Source organism: Leptopilina boulardi, unplaced genomic scaffold (genome assembly GCF_019393585.1).
Source record: "Leptopilina boulardi isolate dan_hultmark-lab unplaced genomic scaffold, ZJU_Lbou_2.1 LbouV2_330, whole genome shotgun sequence".
In the NCBI taxonomy this organism is placed as follows: domain Eukaryota; kingdom Metazoa; phylum Arthropoda; class Insecta; order Hymenoptera; family Figitidae; genus Leptopilina; species Leptopilina boulardi.
The window spans coordinates 2,783,251-2,798,361 of record NW_026137897.1 but is presented as its reverse complement, the minus strand read 5'-3'; the positions used below and the strand labels follow the sequence as shown (position 1 = coordinate 2,798,361).

Below are 15,111 nucleotides of genomic sequence, written 5' to 3'. Positions count from 1 at the left end.
TTGCCATGGTAACCTGCAGGCAGCCAAAAAGGTGTGAGAGCGCCTTAAGTATATTAGTATCTTTTTTATTTTTAAAGAACTATTTATTTTAAAAAATTATTGAAAAAAATCGTTTTTATTGCATTAAATAGTTCTTTAAAAATAAATATATAAAATCTCAATATATACTTAGGTTTGAAAATTTCATTTGAGCGAGATATTTAAAAAATTAGATTTGAAATATGGCGCTTTATACGCAAAGGCAATATGGCTAACTTAGTTCACCAATGCTCGACAATTAACAAGATGTTTCTACAACAACCTGCAATTTATACTTACTTTGGATTTGCTCTGTATATATCTTGGCACTTTTCTATAACGTAGGCGGGAAAAGTGAAAGAGATTTACATTAATTTTAGTGTAATAATAAATATAAGAAATGTCATTTGGCGGAGGTTTTGGTACTTCGACGCCGGCTTCAGCTCCTTCATTTAGTTTTGGACAAACAGCAAGTTCCACTCCAGCTGCAAAACCAGGTAGATGTGATATAATAAATATTTTTAGGTTATCACAACATTTCTCAAATTTTTTCTTTCGTAATAAATATATATATAATTGTCAATTTATTACGTATTATAATTAACATTTCATTAATTTTTAATTTCTTCATTTTTTTATTTGGATACAATTGTCAATTTTATTTTGTTTTTCTACTGTGCAATAAATCTTCGTTATAAACATTTCGTTTCTATTATTATTGTAATCTGGAACGTTTCATCCCATGTGAAAATGATTCGTACGAAAATTGTTTTTAGAATTCGTGTCAAAATTCTTATAAGAATTCATGTGGCGTTTTGAAATAGAATTCGTCTGTAATTTAATCGTAATTCGTGCACATTTTAATTCGGAAAAACGAATACAGAATTGATAAAAAAAATATTCAACACGGAAATTCAAATGGAATTCTGCCTCTTTAATATTTATGGAAAATTTTTTTTTAAATTCAGTTTCAATTTCCTGTACGAATTCCGTAGGTTTTTTTAAAAGAAATTACGCTCGTAATTTTTGCTATAAATTTTTTCATTTTAAATTCGACCACTTTTCTTTAGGACAATCGTTCGACTATTTGTACGATTTAGTAACGAATTTTTTAAATATTTTTTTTTTTTAATTTCACTAGAAATTCGATAGGAATTATTTCCCTGTAAATATTATGTACGAAATTCCTATCAAATTTCTAGCGTAATTAAAAAAAAATATATTTAAAAAATTCGTTACTAAATCGCACAAATAGTTGAACGAATTTCCTACAGAAAAGTGGTCGAATTTAAAATGAAAAATTTATAGCAAAAATTACGAGCATAATTTCTTTTAAAAAACCTACGAAATTCGTACAGGAAAATTGAACCTGAATTTTAAAAAAAAATTTGGCATAAATATTACAGAGGCAGAATTCCATTTGAATTTCCGTGTTGAATATTTTTTTTATCAATTCTGTATTCGTTTTTCCGAATTAAAAAGTGCACGAATTAGGATTAAATTACAGACGAATTCTATTTCAAAACGCCACATGAATTCTTATAAGAATTTAACACGAATTCACGGAGAAAAATGAAATTTAAAAATTATCTATTGAGTCCTACACTCAGAAAAAAATTCGTTTGAAGCAACCAAATTTTGGTTAAATCAACAAAATAAATGCATTGATATACAGTTAACCAAACATTTGATTGCATAAACCAAACGTTTATTTAGCTCAATCAAATTTTTTCTTTGTTCAAAAAATTTATTAAAATAAACCAAACAGTTATTTAGATCAAATAAATATTTATTCGAATTAAACAAATTTTGTTGCAAAATTTTTACGTCCATGTATTTTTCAAAAAATTTTTTTCCACATTATTATTCCAAAATTGTGACTTGAAGAGGATACTAATAGGTATCGAAACGTTGTCAACCAATTTTATAACATCAATAAACATCAATAAAGACCCTAACTAAGGCCTCGTAAAAATTATTACCTAAACAAATTTTGTTTGAACTAACTAAAAAATTGGGTAAATATAAAAAAATGGTACATTTGGTTCAAACATATCTTTTTTCTGAGTATAGTAATTGAGGAATGCGGATCCACGATGAATTTTAGGAGAAAAGTCCTAAAGTTTTGTATTTAGAAATAGGAAGTGAGAACGTAAACTAGAAGCGTAAGCCCACGTGAAAAGATTACCGGTAAACTCCGCGAAGTAGCTCCGCGGATTTTCCGCGAAATTTCCGCAAATTTTTTTTTTGCATAATAATATATTTATGTTATTATTTAAAATAATATAAAATTAAATTGTGTATATTCTACTTAAAATTACTTTTTAATTTTTAGTTAACAAGTGAGAGAAGACTTTGACACTAATTTTGTTAACAAAAAATTGAAAACTATAAAAATAGGTTCACGGTTATAGCCGGTAAAGATGTATGTATTTTTCTTTTCTACTTAAAAAAGTAATCCCAAAATTGATATCAGATTATTGCATTAAAGAGAGTTAAATATATAACAGATTAAATAGTTTTTTACTTGTATTTATCCTTTTTATAATACAATAATAAAATTCATTTCATATAAAAATTTTATTAATAAAAAAATAAAAATGCATTTGCCATATGATACTGATTTCTATTTATGTAATAAAATTTATTTCACTCATTATATATTTTAATTTTTAGTAGGGTTAAATTAGGTTACAATTAAAACTTTCAGAAAATAACTTTATAATCTAAATACAGGTTATAAGCTCTTAAAAAGGTTTGGAAAAAGAAATGATTTCCCGGTCGTTACCGTTACTTATTGATGGCTTCGTAATATGAAAATTTTATACGACATGTTTAACTTCCCCAAAAAATTGTATTCTTGCTGCTGCCTAGTTCTTGAGTGACATCGATTTGTTATTCTACTAATGCTTCGTATTTTCATCATGTCTTGAAATGTTAAAATCCTTAAAAAAATCCTTACCGATTGTAACCACGAAACTATCCTAAAGGTTATCAATATTTTTTTTTCAAAAAATTGACGTGTCTAACAGTAAATCTTGTCTCAGTTGTTAACTAAAGTATAAAACGTAATTTAAATAGAATGTATTGAATTTAATATTATATTACTTTAAATAATAACATAAATATATTATTATGCAAAAAAAAAATTTGCGGAAATTTCGCGGAAAATCCGCGGAGCTACTTCGCGGAGTTTACCGGTAATCTTTTTACGTGGGAGACTAAGTAACAAAAAATTATGAACGTAAACAAGTGGCGATTATATACTATTTTGAAAACTTTTGGTACTGAATCCCAAACAGTTTTAGAATAGTTGATCAAATTTCATCCTGGATTCACAATGGTAGACTTTTAAGACTCAATACAACATCCTAGAACTCAATATATTTTAATTTTAATATAGAATTCTAAAAATAAATTATTCGCCTTAAAATATATCTAGTGTTCAGTACTAATTTTCAAAATTCATTTTTTCTCCGTGTTCTAAACGATTTTCATACGAATCATTTTCACCTGGGAAATGATCTAGATTTGCTTAAAACTCATTACCCAGGACTTTTTGGGATTGTATTTAAAAAAAAGTCTTAGGAAATTAAATCCCCCACAGTTATTTAAGCAAACTTATTACGTGAATATTCCTCTAGATTGTCACTCGTTTAAAATAACTATAATAGGAGAATATTCACGTAATAAGTTTCCTTAAATTACAAAATCTCACATAACACCTAAAATTGCAGAAATAATGTGAATATTGCTAAAATTTTAGGTGCTGTGGGGGATCCAATTTCGTAAGATTTTTTTTTTAAATTACGACCCCAAGCAATTGCGAGTAATGAGTTTTAAGCAAATCTAGACTATATTTTAAAACTTTTTGGTTCCCATATTAGATCCGAAATTTTGAATTTTCAAAAACTGATATCGGATTCAGATTCAGTGATTCAAAATCCAAGATACTTATTGAAATTGAAATTAAATTTAATTTAGTACGTTTTTCTAAGGTGATTTTATTCAGAGTTCATGATGGAAACACTAAAAATTAGTTTTTTAAAAATTGTCCCGATGGATTATTTTAATTTTTTTTGCAAAATGAGGTCTCCAATGTTGGAACCTACTGAAAAAGTCCATTTTGCTTGATTATACTTGATTACTAAATAAATTATATAAATGAAATGTGTAGTACAAAAGCAATGTAAGTCAAATTTTGATTGTCAATTTGGAATTTATTTTTAATTAAGATTTGAAGATTATGAAGTTAACACATGTGTGATATTTCTTAAATATTAATTGTCAATAAATTACTCAATTTTATAAACACTAATTTTGCTGATTATTGTTTGATTGAGAATAAATTATTGCTTTTAGATATGATTATCTTTAAGTATTCTTTAATTTTGACAACAGACAGAAGAATCTTTTTCTTCGCACATACTAAGTAAAGGACGATTCAATGTACAATATTCAACATCTTTTTTGCTGAGTGTCTTGTAATTTTTCTTCTTCACTTTTTTGATTATACATGTTATCATACAAATAAAGATAATTAAACTTCCAGTGATAATTACTATAACAAAAAGTACAGATGGCTGTGCATCAGTTTCATTTTTCACTTCAATACCTCTGGATCTTGGCAAATGTTGTTCCAATTTTATTATTGATACTTGAGGTGTAGTTTCTATTTCGTACATTTTATTTGGTATTTTACCAGAAGTTGTTATAATTTCTTCAGCTAAGACCTCCTGAAATTTTCAATAACTGTTATACTTTTAAATTTTGTTTACATTGAATAAAAAAATTAATTGATTCAAATAATTGATGACTTGATTCAAATAATAATTATTTAATATAAATATTTATTTGATAATAGTCAAGTAACCAATTATTTTAATCAAATAAATTTTTTATTCAGTTAGTCGAAAACTGAGTCTACTCCGATAACTCGATCCGTAGTCCTAACATCGTTTGATATTTCTGTTCCAATTTGTTTTTGTGAATTGTCTCGTCGATGAATTGATGTTTTATTAAATATTTTAAAGGAATTTTTTTTTCGTTCATGAATTTGCGGTTGTTGCCTATAATTTCCATAACGTCGAAACTGAAATATATTTTTATAATTTACTTTGATGAACAAATCTGAAATGCAACATAAGTTCAAAGTAAATTTCGTATAAACCTTAAACTTCGTATAACCACTAAAAATAGACATTCTTGTTGGTTTTCACTTCAAAAAATTATAAAAGGCACAACCTAAAAACTTAAAAATAAAAAACAAAAAATATACATACAAGAAAAATTAACACGACTTAAAAAACATTCTTTTTTACAAATAAATCTTTTTTTGACATTTAAAAAATAAACAAACAATGACAAAAAACTGTCAATTGCATCGTGGCTTGAAGTTTTGCATTAATTAATTTTTTTAAAAACACATTTCTTCACATCTAGAGTTATTTTTATTCTTAAATTAAAAAAATTTCATATTCATAACGTTGAATCGTCAGGTTCGAAAGATTTGACCCTAAAAATACAATGAAAAATTGTTGTTTTCTAATTGCAGCTGGCTTTGGAACACCGTCTTTTGGATTCGGCACAAGTACTCCGGCGACAAGTACTCCCTCATTATTTGGAACTCCAGCTCCTCAAAGTGCCGGTTTTGGAACTGCAGCTGGTTTCGGTACTCCCACAGCAACTGGTTTCGGAGCAACCACAACGAACACTAATACATTTAGCACTCCTTCAACAAGTTTTGGATTTGGAACACCAGGTGCATTTGGATCCACGCCAGCCACCTCAACAGGTTTTGCTGCTCTTTCTACTCCTGCTCCAACAAGTACTATTGGTGGTTTTGGAGGTTTTGGTGGTTTCGGAACAACAGCTACAACTACAGCACCAAGTTTATTTGGAGGCTTTGGGACCACAAATACATCGACAACAGGTTTTGGAACTTCCACTGGATTCGGTGGATTTGGAGCCAAACCCGCGACAACCACTGCTACTGGATTTGGTGGATTTAGTACTGGTAAGAATTCATTCAAATTATAATCAAAGCTCAACAAAATTTCTATCTCAACAACTTCTATTAAATTTTTTAGGCACAGGATTTGGGGGTTTTGGTGGAGGATTAACTCAACCACAACAGCAAACACAGCAACAGCAACAACAAACAACCGCAAACACTATTTCAGAAGCGCTTTATAATGCAGTCTTTAATTGTCAATTATTTAATGATGAGCGCGATAGTACAATCGCAAGGTGGAATCTGATACAAGCATTGTGGGGTACGGGAAAAGCGTATTATTCTGTAAACGCAGCACCTATAGAACTAAATCAAGAAAATCCGTTATGTAGATTCAAAGCTATTGGCTACAGTCGAATGCCAGATGCAGACAATAACGAAGGTCTCGTTGTTCTCTGCTTCAATAAAAAGGAACAAGAAATAAAAGATGGAAAGCAGCATTTGATAGCCTCTTTAAATACAATATTAGGCAATAAACCAAATCTCACTGTGACCGTTGATTCAATAAAATCAACCGGTGAGACTAAATGTCAATCCACAGTTTTCGTCTCAGAAAAGGGAGTAACTGGTACATCGAGGAAAATTCCCGCTAATGAATTATTTGCTTATTTCACTCAAACAATGCAAAAACAACAACTTGTTCAAATGGGCGTAGATAATATTTATCCCTTTGTTAAACTTGAACCAACACAGCTAAAAGAATATCTCGAAAATCCACCGTGCTCAATTGATCCGCGTTTGTGGAAACAAGCACAGTTGGATAATCCTAATCCAGATTTATATATACCTGTTCCAATGATTGGATTCCATCAAGTAAAACATAGGTTAAAATGTCAAGAAGAAGAAACTGCGAGGCATAGAGCTTTTCTTGATATGGCAGCAGAAAGAATACAAGAATTGCAGAGACAACATACAGCAACGCAAGCAAAATTGAAAGACCATCGTCGAACACTTTTGGAACTTCAGCATAGAGTACTGCAGGTAATTTATAGAGTAATGTAAATTTAATTAAATTAATTTCTAATTAAAATCCTAACCGTCTCCTCTCGGAAGGGCGCTCGGTCTTCTTAATTCCGCTTTGGTCTTAAGGCCTTATAGTGTCGATTTTTCCATAACCGTTTCCCTCTAGAGCATTGGTAGTGAGGAGACTTGTCAAATCAATCGTTTCTCTATGTCGTATAGTGGTTTCGCTGAAAATAGATATTTATTTATTTATTTATTCATGACTTATACGGGTAACAATTAAGACCCTTTAAGATTTACATATGTATAAACTAAAAGTATATCGCCAAATGTTAAATGTTAAAAATCAAAGTTAATTATTAATCAAGTTAAGTGGTATATCGATGAGAAAAAAGAATACAACAAAAAATTTCAATTATCATTATACAGTAAATTACGCAAAGAGGTAACAAAAGCCGTGACATTATTATTGAAAAAATCCAATCTTTCAGAATAAAAATTACCCTCAAAACTAAGTCTGTTGAAAACTGAATTATTACAGTAATTCGTTCTATGAAATGAACTGTAAAAAGGAGATACACATCGCAAACGTCGTATTGGTGCAGAAAAATTAATCAAAAACAATAAAGAGGGACATATAATAATTCCATTAATTACTTTAAATAGAAAAAAAAGATCAGTAAATATAAATTTTGATTCAATCTTAGGAATTCTAAACTGAGTTCGTAGACTAGCATGATCATGAATATAATAATCAAAGTAAACATTAAGTTGTCTAGCCATAAAATGCAAAAAACGATTTTGTACTCGCACAAGTCTATGAATGTGAACACTCGCGTATGGAAACCAAATTAATGAACAATATTCCAAAATTGGTCTAATTAAAGAAAAATAAAGAATTCTCAGAGTGGACAGTCTGTGGAAATACTTGGAATTACGCGTCACAAAACCCATTATTTTTAGAGATCTACTAACAACATGGGAGATGTGCACATCAAAAGATAAATCAGAAGTTAAAATAATACCTAGATCACGAACCTGATATACTCTCGAAAGCGGGTTATTATCAATAGAATAAATATAAGTTTTTAGTAGTTTTTTTTAGAGTAGGAAATAACATTACATTTTTTTATATTCAATGGCATACCATTATGTTCACACCAAACAAAAAGTTTATCAAGGTCAGCCTGCAGTTTGACAATATCATTCAAACAATCAGTTATACGATAAATCTTTAAGTCATCTGCAAATAATAGAAAATTGGAAAACTGAAAACAAAAATTAATATCATTTATGAATAGTAAAAATAGAAGGGGACCCAGTGTAGAACCCTAGGGCACCCCAGAGTCAGCAAAAAATTCAGATGAGTAAGACTTATTTACACGAACCACATTGGAACGACCTACCAAATAGCTTTTAAACCAATTAATAATATTCGCTCCCACGCCAAAAAATTTCAATTTATGCAATAACAATTCATGATTGACCTTGTCAAACGCCTTAGAAAAATCTGTATAAACAGTATCCACCTGTGAACCTGCTTCCAACTCACAAGAAAGAAAATTTGTAAAAATCGAAAGATTAGTTGCAGTTGATCTTCCTCTCATAAAACCATGTTGCTCATTAATTAAAATACCCAAAGATATTGCTTTAACCTCTTGAGTACTGCAAAATGACGACTTTAAATTTCGAAAAAACCATTTAAATATTTATAAAAATAATTTTTTTATGTTACATCTGTCTTCATGAATCTTAAAAAATAAGAAACATGCGTTTTGATTAGTAAAATATGTGTACAGATATTACAAATTGAATTCAAATAGGAACGCCATTTTCGCATTTTTGATGCTTCTGTCACCGTTACGTGCGACGCCAATTGGAACGCCATTACGTTCAAGAGATTAATCCTGGTTCTAAACTCACCTAAAATACTGTGCGAGCGGACCGAATTTGAGTTACGTTTTTTATATATATATAGATATAGTTAAATATGGGAAGCGTCACGGAAAAGCGGAACGCTCGCTCAGTTTTAGGTGAGTGTAGAATCAGCATAACATTGGAAGTATAGTCCTACATGGACCTGGGAATCCCAGTTGGCTCAGACGACCATCACCTTCTCTTTATTGGACAATATATAAAGCCAATCCTTATGCGTCCCACCTTCTCCAGCCTATCCGCCTCTTCTGGGTCTGCGAGCTTCATTTCTCGTCAGTTGGGTCCTAGGACCGTCACATTCCTGCTTCCTGGCTTTTGGAGCAATTCCGAAAACGCCTGCTAGACCTTCCCTATTTTGGGTAAGGCAATCCAGGTCGCGGATCTCCGGTGTGACCTGTCGATTCGCGGTCTGCACCTTCTCAATGCTTCCAATCGCTTTGGTGACCTCAGCGGTGAATGCCTCCTTATTGCAGTTTCCTCCAATTTTAATCAGGAGATCTCCCCTCTCAGTAAGCTTAAAGTTATACTAAAATAGTTCCAAAAATTCCCATGCGTTAAAAGATCACTTGTAGCAATTTTATGTCTATATTGTACGAATTACAAGTGAACATAGTTCCCCTCTCTGCCGTACGAGATTCGTTCAAGGTACATACCAATGTAGCGTCAACATCGAGCGATTTTTTCAATTAGTTGTCAAATAATCGCTCGACGTATGACGCTATATTAGTATGTGCCTTGAACGAAATTCGCATGGTAGAATGAGGAACTATATTCACATGACATTTATACGAATATAGAAGAATCAACGACACTTTATCTTTCGGGAACAACCCAAACTATTTTAGTATGTCCAAAAGTGGTATTGGTATAAATTTTATGTTATTAAAGTCGCAATAGTTGTTTTTACTAAATGAAGTTTGCTCAGTACGTTGGCATACGTTGTTCCTGTTACTACTCGGATCACAATTGTAGATCCACTCGTCGCTTTCTTCTTATTGGTTTGCTTAGGATTTTTTCTTTCTTTCTAAATAATTATTTACAAACCATTCTTTCAAAAATCCAAATATCTTCTTATAAATAAATAGTTTTTTTTATGATTTTTTAAATTTTATTCCTCCAGGTATTAGTCCGACAAGAAATTACTAGAAAAGTTGGTCTCTCCTTACAACCAGAAGAAGAGATTTTGACCAATAGGTTTGAATCAATGCACTCACAGATTAGTGCACCAACACAATTTAAAGGTAGAATCAGTGAAATGTTATCGCAATTAAGAATGAGGAGACATGTTGATATTCAAACACAGGAAAGATACGCAATGGATCCAATTGCTCAAGATGATATTAAAACTGTGAGTCACATAATTTATTTTAACTTTTAGAATCTTTTTAAAAAAAAATAATTAAATAAATAACCAATTTATTTTTCAGTATCTCAGTATGGAACAACAAGGCATGGAACAGTTAATAGCAACGATAAATGCAGATGTTCAGTGTTTAAAAATTATTAAAGACGGTATGTCTGAACTAGTTGGAAATCATGGTACTTCCTGAAATAAAATTAACAATTGACGTTATTTAAGGTAAAATCTTTTGTTACATCGTATTCGCACATAATGACGAAATGTTTCACTTTGTGAAATTTACCAACTCAAAGGTGTGTGAATTTTCTCGATTGTTATTACTAATTTCCCCAGGTAGTTAATTAATAATTAAATTTTTTAATTACGAGAAATTCATTTTCATACAAAATGTGATATGATTTAGTTTGAAAAAGTAGATAGGCAAGTGAAATAAAATCATTTTCTATTTCTTCGACGTTAAAATAACGATAATAAACTATCGCTATCACCGAATTAAGTTAATTGAGGAGTTAAGGAATTAAGGTATTTTTGTAACGCCATAAAGATTAATAAAACTCCTTTCGTATAAATATTGTTTTTTATTGAATAATCTGACATATCTTTGAGAATAAGGCACTTATTTTTTTTGATATATATTTTTTTTTAATTTTCTGCCGTCTTTTACACATATACAGATACATATATATATATACAATTTTGTAAGAAAATTTTCAAAGCAAGGAATTTGAAATTCCTATGAAACTGTTTGACAATGTTTTTATATGTAGGGCGTGTACATTTATTTGCCTTCGAGTAGAGTTTTTAGTTACTTGATTATTATTATTATTGATTCATTATCAACTAATTTCAGGCTACTTTTAGATTTAGCTAGTTTTTTCCTGAAACTAATTAATTAAGTCTCTACTTTCATTTAAAGATAAAACTCTTTGGTTGTTACTCGGAAAGCTTTACAAATTCAAAGAGAAATTCGTCCAAATAAAGATTTGATTTTCATATAAACGGAAATTTCTACAGTAGACAAAAAAATTTAAAAAAAAAATCGAAATCAAAAAATCATAAGAATAAATGGAAAGGCTGTACAGCATTTCCGTTAACTCTTATGAAAAATCATATTTTATTAAAAAAAAAAAAAGAATAGTTGATAGAATATACTTTGATAACTTGCAGAAGAAATTTACATGTACCAGTGAAAACGTTCACTGGTACAATGATAAAAACAAAATTTTGTAAACGTAGAAAAATTCTCTTGAAGCGCACAACAATGTAGTCAGAGTACTTTAAGTATTGAGCAAGTCATGTTTTTGATTTGATCGACTCGATAATACATTATATATATATATTTGGCTTGAAAATTTGACCAGAACATGAGATGGTACTCTGACCTTAATTAGTATCGAGCAAAGTGTACCTTCGCTTATTTTCATCTTTGAGATAACCGAATCGAATTCTAATTTTCACCCGCGAAGGCTTAGACCAGCTAGACCTTTTGATATAATATGGATATTTTTTTTTTTTTTGGTTCTGACAATTTACTTGTTAATAGTCAGATCTAATGGCAGATCCTGCTCCATTTCAGTGACCTCACTACTCTTAACTCTAAGATCTTGTCCGCATGTGTTGCTACCGTCAACCATATTGCTCCACATATTTTGCAAACCATATTGAAGATCAACTGAACCCAATAGATGTCTGAACAATGGATTTTGTGCTTTTAGAATCAAGTCAGAGAGGATTTTTGTTTTTTCAATGATGGTTTCATTATTGTGATGACAACATTTGTGACGACAGCAGCAATCTTCTGTTCTTGGCTCTTCTTTTGGAACTGGTTCCTCCATTATTTCCATTTTCAAATGCTCAGCTCGTTTTATCACAGAATTTCTCACAGGGTCGCAATTTATTGTATTCTCTCTTTTGCAGGGCGTGCTGTTGACAATTGACTCAATATTTCTGTAATCGACGATCGCACTTCGATCAGTGGAGGTCTCTTCAATTTTAATTGGAGTCGATTGCATTCCTATTCGATGTAGCATATCGGGAACATCTTTTGGACTAGTGTTTGGCGATGATGATATTGAACGCTCGTTCATAATTGGAGTCTGATATAAAGGATTTCGATCTGGTAATATGTAATTCTCTTCGTAAATCATTGGATAAATTTTAATTTCTGTATCGTAATTTTTTGGTGGTGTCATTAAATGTTCTTTTCGTTCTTGTGCATTGTACATGTTGTTCCATTCGACAAATTTTCGTTGCTCCTCAAAGCTGTTGCTTGCTTTTTGACTAGAACCTGAGCTCTCGATACTGGAATTTTTTTCACTGGATTCAAAACTTCGTTTCTCGGGTGTTGTATCGTATCTGGTCTTGTCGGCAGTGTTGCTACTGCCACTTTCGTCAAAGCTTTTTTCTTGAATTTTATCATTATTGTTGACATAGTGACGATAGGTTTTAACGTGTTTTCGTAATGATGATGGATCCGTGTACCTCTTTGGACAGCCAGGCACTTTGCAGCAATAGGGCTTGTCGACTGCATGAGTTCTTGTGTGTTTAAATCGATCGGAAGAATTCGAGTAGGCCTTATTACAACCTTCAACTGGACATACATAGGGACGTTCACCGGTGTGCGATCTTGCGTGAATTTTCAAATTTTCCGCTCTGCTAAAACTCTTGTCACATTGAAAACAATGGTGTGGCTTCTCATTCGTGTGTGTTCTAACATGCACCAGCATCTTGTACCTGAGTAATAAAAATTTATATCATTTTTTTGAAAAATAATAATAATAATAAAAAACAATTCTTGAAGGATTGTTCAGAAATGATTCACCCAGGAAAAAAAAAGATATTTATTAACTCTCACATCGGGGATATATTATACAAATTTATATTTATTTTCCTATCTCTGTCCCTGACTTATTGCGATTCTGAAAAATTAATAAGTTCAAACATGTGGTTGAATGATCGTAAACATAAATGTTTAGGTTAATTGTCACACAGATCACATAAATTTTGAAACAGAAAAAAGAATAGCTATTGTCAAAATTTAAAGGTACATTGTATTCTTAAAAATACGTGCTAACTATATCAACTGTTATGATTGTAATTAAATAACCAAAACTTTTCACCTTTTTTTAAAAAATAATTTTAAAAGATTTGCCTTTCAATTATTCTCGAATTCATTTTAGTAATTTTATCTAAAAAAAAATATTAAAAATAAAATTTTTTAATAAAATAAATTAGTCAATTCCTACAAATAACTAAGGTCAAATTCTCATATTATTCCTAAATTAATTAATCTATTCTAAATAAACTTCACCAATATTTCTCATTTAAATGTTGATTTATCTAAGAAATTATAATAATTATAATTTCTTAGAGTGCTCAAATTCGTCAAGAAATTTATGGAAAATCTATTTATTCCTCTAAAAATCAAACTAAATAAATAATTGAATATCAATAATTTATTTCCTAAATTAACTAACAATTTGGAGGACAGGAATTAATAATCAATTGAATCTTATACATTTTGACAAATTTTTCGTCTATTGCAATGAATTTGAAATATATGCATCTTCAAGAGAGTTACGATTTGCTTTTTTATTACCATTTAACGGATTCAGATAAAAAGGTATGAATAGGATCGAAAATTTTTAGGTTAGGTTGTTATTCTTTAATTTAGAGAGTTGAGAATTTTTTACCATGTAGTTTATAAAAAAAAAAAAAATTGTGCAATTTAACAGATTGCTCTTGCTTCTAAAAATCATGGGAATTTTGAGGTTAGAGTTTCATGAATGCTACGCTTGCGCATAATATATTGCCAACCTAATTTAAATTAATTTCTCAAAAAGAAAAATTAATGTAAATTAGGTTGGCAATATGCACAGTATTTAAAAAGAAAAAAAATATCCATTACTTTAAAACTTTTTAAAATAAATCCACTAATAATATAAAGGTTTTTCTTTAAGTTTATTGGAAAACTGATATTTTATTTTCTTTGGGTTGCAATCCTTTTTTTTTAAACATTTGATGAAAAAACCTTACCGCGCACCATTTCCTGAACAATCCTTAAGAAATTATTTTTATAAATTTTTTAATTTTTATTTAATCTTTAATTTTCTTTTTTAATTTTCTTTGGTAAAAAAAATTACCTCGCATTGAAACCACGTTCTCCTCTGGCACATCCTTCCCATCCGCAGTAAAACAGTCCTCGAGGTCCAGGTGCTGCATGTAGTCGTGCAACATGACCTGCCAATTGTTCCAATGATGTGAACCATCGTCCACAATTTAGCCATCTGAAACAAAAAAAAAAAAAAACATTAGGTATTAATTATTTTTGGATAATTAAAGTTTTTTTTTATTTTCAAAATTAATTACTTTAAACAATTTTAATTTTTTTTTATCTTTTTTAATTGCTTTTTTTGTATTGAACTGGCACAAAATTTAATTTTGAATATTTCTACAAATAATTAAAAAATAATTATAAATAGTTAATATTTTTGAGTATAATATTAAATAATATAGTAAATTAAAAACTGTTCCTATTTTTGAAGATAATTATATTTTTTGTAATTAATAATTTGAAAATATTTGTTTTCATAGTTATTATTAATTAGTGAATTTGTTTGAAAATATAAAGAAAATAAGAAAGGGAAAAATGTGATTAAAAAGTATAAATGCATATTTTTTAATCACATTTGTTGTCGTTTATTTTCAATCATTTTATTATCAGTGAATACAAAAGTCAATTTATGTTAATACATATAAAGACGATTTAGAGATTATTTCTAGGAATCTATGACGTATTTGAAAATATATATCAGGTTTACGA

The 15,111-nt window shown here is 29.7% G+C and overlaps 3 protein-coding genes across 7 annotated transcripts in view; 1 reads left to right on the top strand and 2 right to left on the bottom strand.

The window, feature by feature from the left end:
• The first annotated feature begins 319 nt into the window (after nucleotides 1-319).
• Nucleotides 320-10,858, top strand: LOC127285104 (nuclear pore complex protein Nup54). Its single transcript, XM_051310915.1, has 5 exons — nucleotides 320-515; nucleotides 5,573-6,034; nucleotides 6,108-7,012; nucleotides 10,050-10,277; nucleotides 10,357-10,858. The coding sequence occupies exons 1-5, from the start codon at nucleotides 419-421 to the stop codon at nucleotides 10,477-10,479; spliced, it is 1,815 nt and encodes a 604-aa protein (XP_051166872.1). The 5' UTR covers nucleotides 320-418; the 3' UTR covers nucleotides 10,480-10,858.
• LOC127285107 (uncharacterized) lies at nucleotides 4,276-5,346 on the bottom strand. Of its 3 annotated transcripts, none has more exons than XM_051310922.1 (3): nucleotides 5,189-5,346; nucleotides 4,946-5,110; nucleotides 4,276-4,754 (listed from the first exon to the last, which is right to left on the bottom strand). In XM_051310922.1, exons 1-3 carry the CDS (start codon nucleotides 5,219-5,221, stop codon nucleotides 4,404-4,406), a joined length of 549 nt encoding a protein of 182 aa, XP_051166879.1. In that variant the 5' UTR covers nucleotides 5,222-5,346; the 3' UTR covers nucleotides 4,276-4,403. The 3 variants fall into 3 exon arrangements, with proteins under 3 accessions (XP_051166879.1, XP_051166880.1, XP_051166881.1); XM_051310923.1 differs by having other exon boundaries at nucleotides 4,955-5,110; XM_051310924.1 differs by having other exon boundaries at nucleotides 4,973-5,110.
• LOC127285105 (zinc finger protein ZIC 3-like) overlaps nucleotides 10,848-15,111 on the bottom strand; it is a 25,975-nt gene continuing 21,711 nt past the window's right edge. For all 3 annotated transcript variants that reach the window (XM_051310918.1, XM_051310916.1, XM_051310919.1), the window contains 2 exons: nucleotides 14,432-14,575; nucleotides 10,848-13,022 (listed from right to left, as the gene is read on the bottom strand). In XM_051310918.1, the coding sequence (XP_051166875.1) occupies nucleotides 11,819-13,022; nucleotides 14,432-14,575 (1,348 nt within the window). In that variant the 3' untranslated portion in view covers nucleotides 10,848-11,818. The remainder of the gene's footprint in view (nucleotides 13,023-14,431; nucleotides 14,576-15,111) is intronic.

Excerpts from the sequence above, each read along its gene's own strand:
- LOC127285104 (XM_051310915.1), top strand. The coding sequence starts at position 419 with ATGTCATTTGGCGGAGGTTTTGGTACTTCGACGCCGGCTTCAGCTCCT. Across the intron at positions 516-5,572 it reads CACTCCAGCTGCAAAACCAG|CTGGCTTTGGAACACCGTCT; the intron begins GTAGATGTGATA and ends TTCTAATTGCAG. Across the intron at positions 7,013-10,049 it reads TTCAGCATAGAGTACTGCAG|GTATTAGTCCGACAAGAAAT; the intron begins GTAATTTATAGA and ends TTATTCCTCCAG.
- LOC127285107 (XM_051310922.1), bottom strand. The coding sequence starts at position 5,221 with ATGTCTATTTTTAGTGGTTATACGAAGTTTAAG. Across the intron at positions 5,111-5,188 it reads GTGGTTATACGAAGTTTAAG|TTTCGACGTTATGGAAATTA; the intron begins GTTTATACGAAA and ends AATATATTTCAG. Across the intron at positions 4,755-4,945 it reads CTACGGATCGAGTTATCGGA|GAGGTCTTAGCTGAAGAAAT; the intron begins GTAGACTCAGTT and ends TGAAAATTTCAG.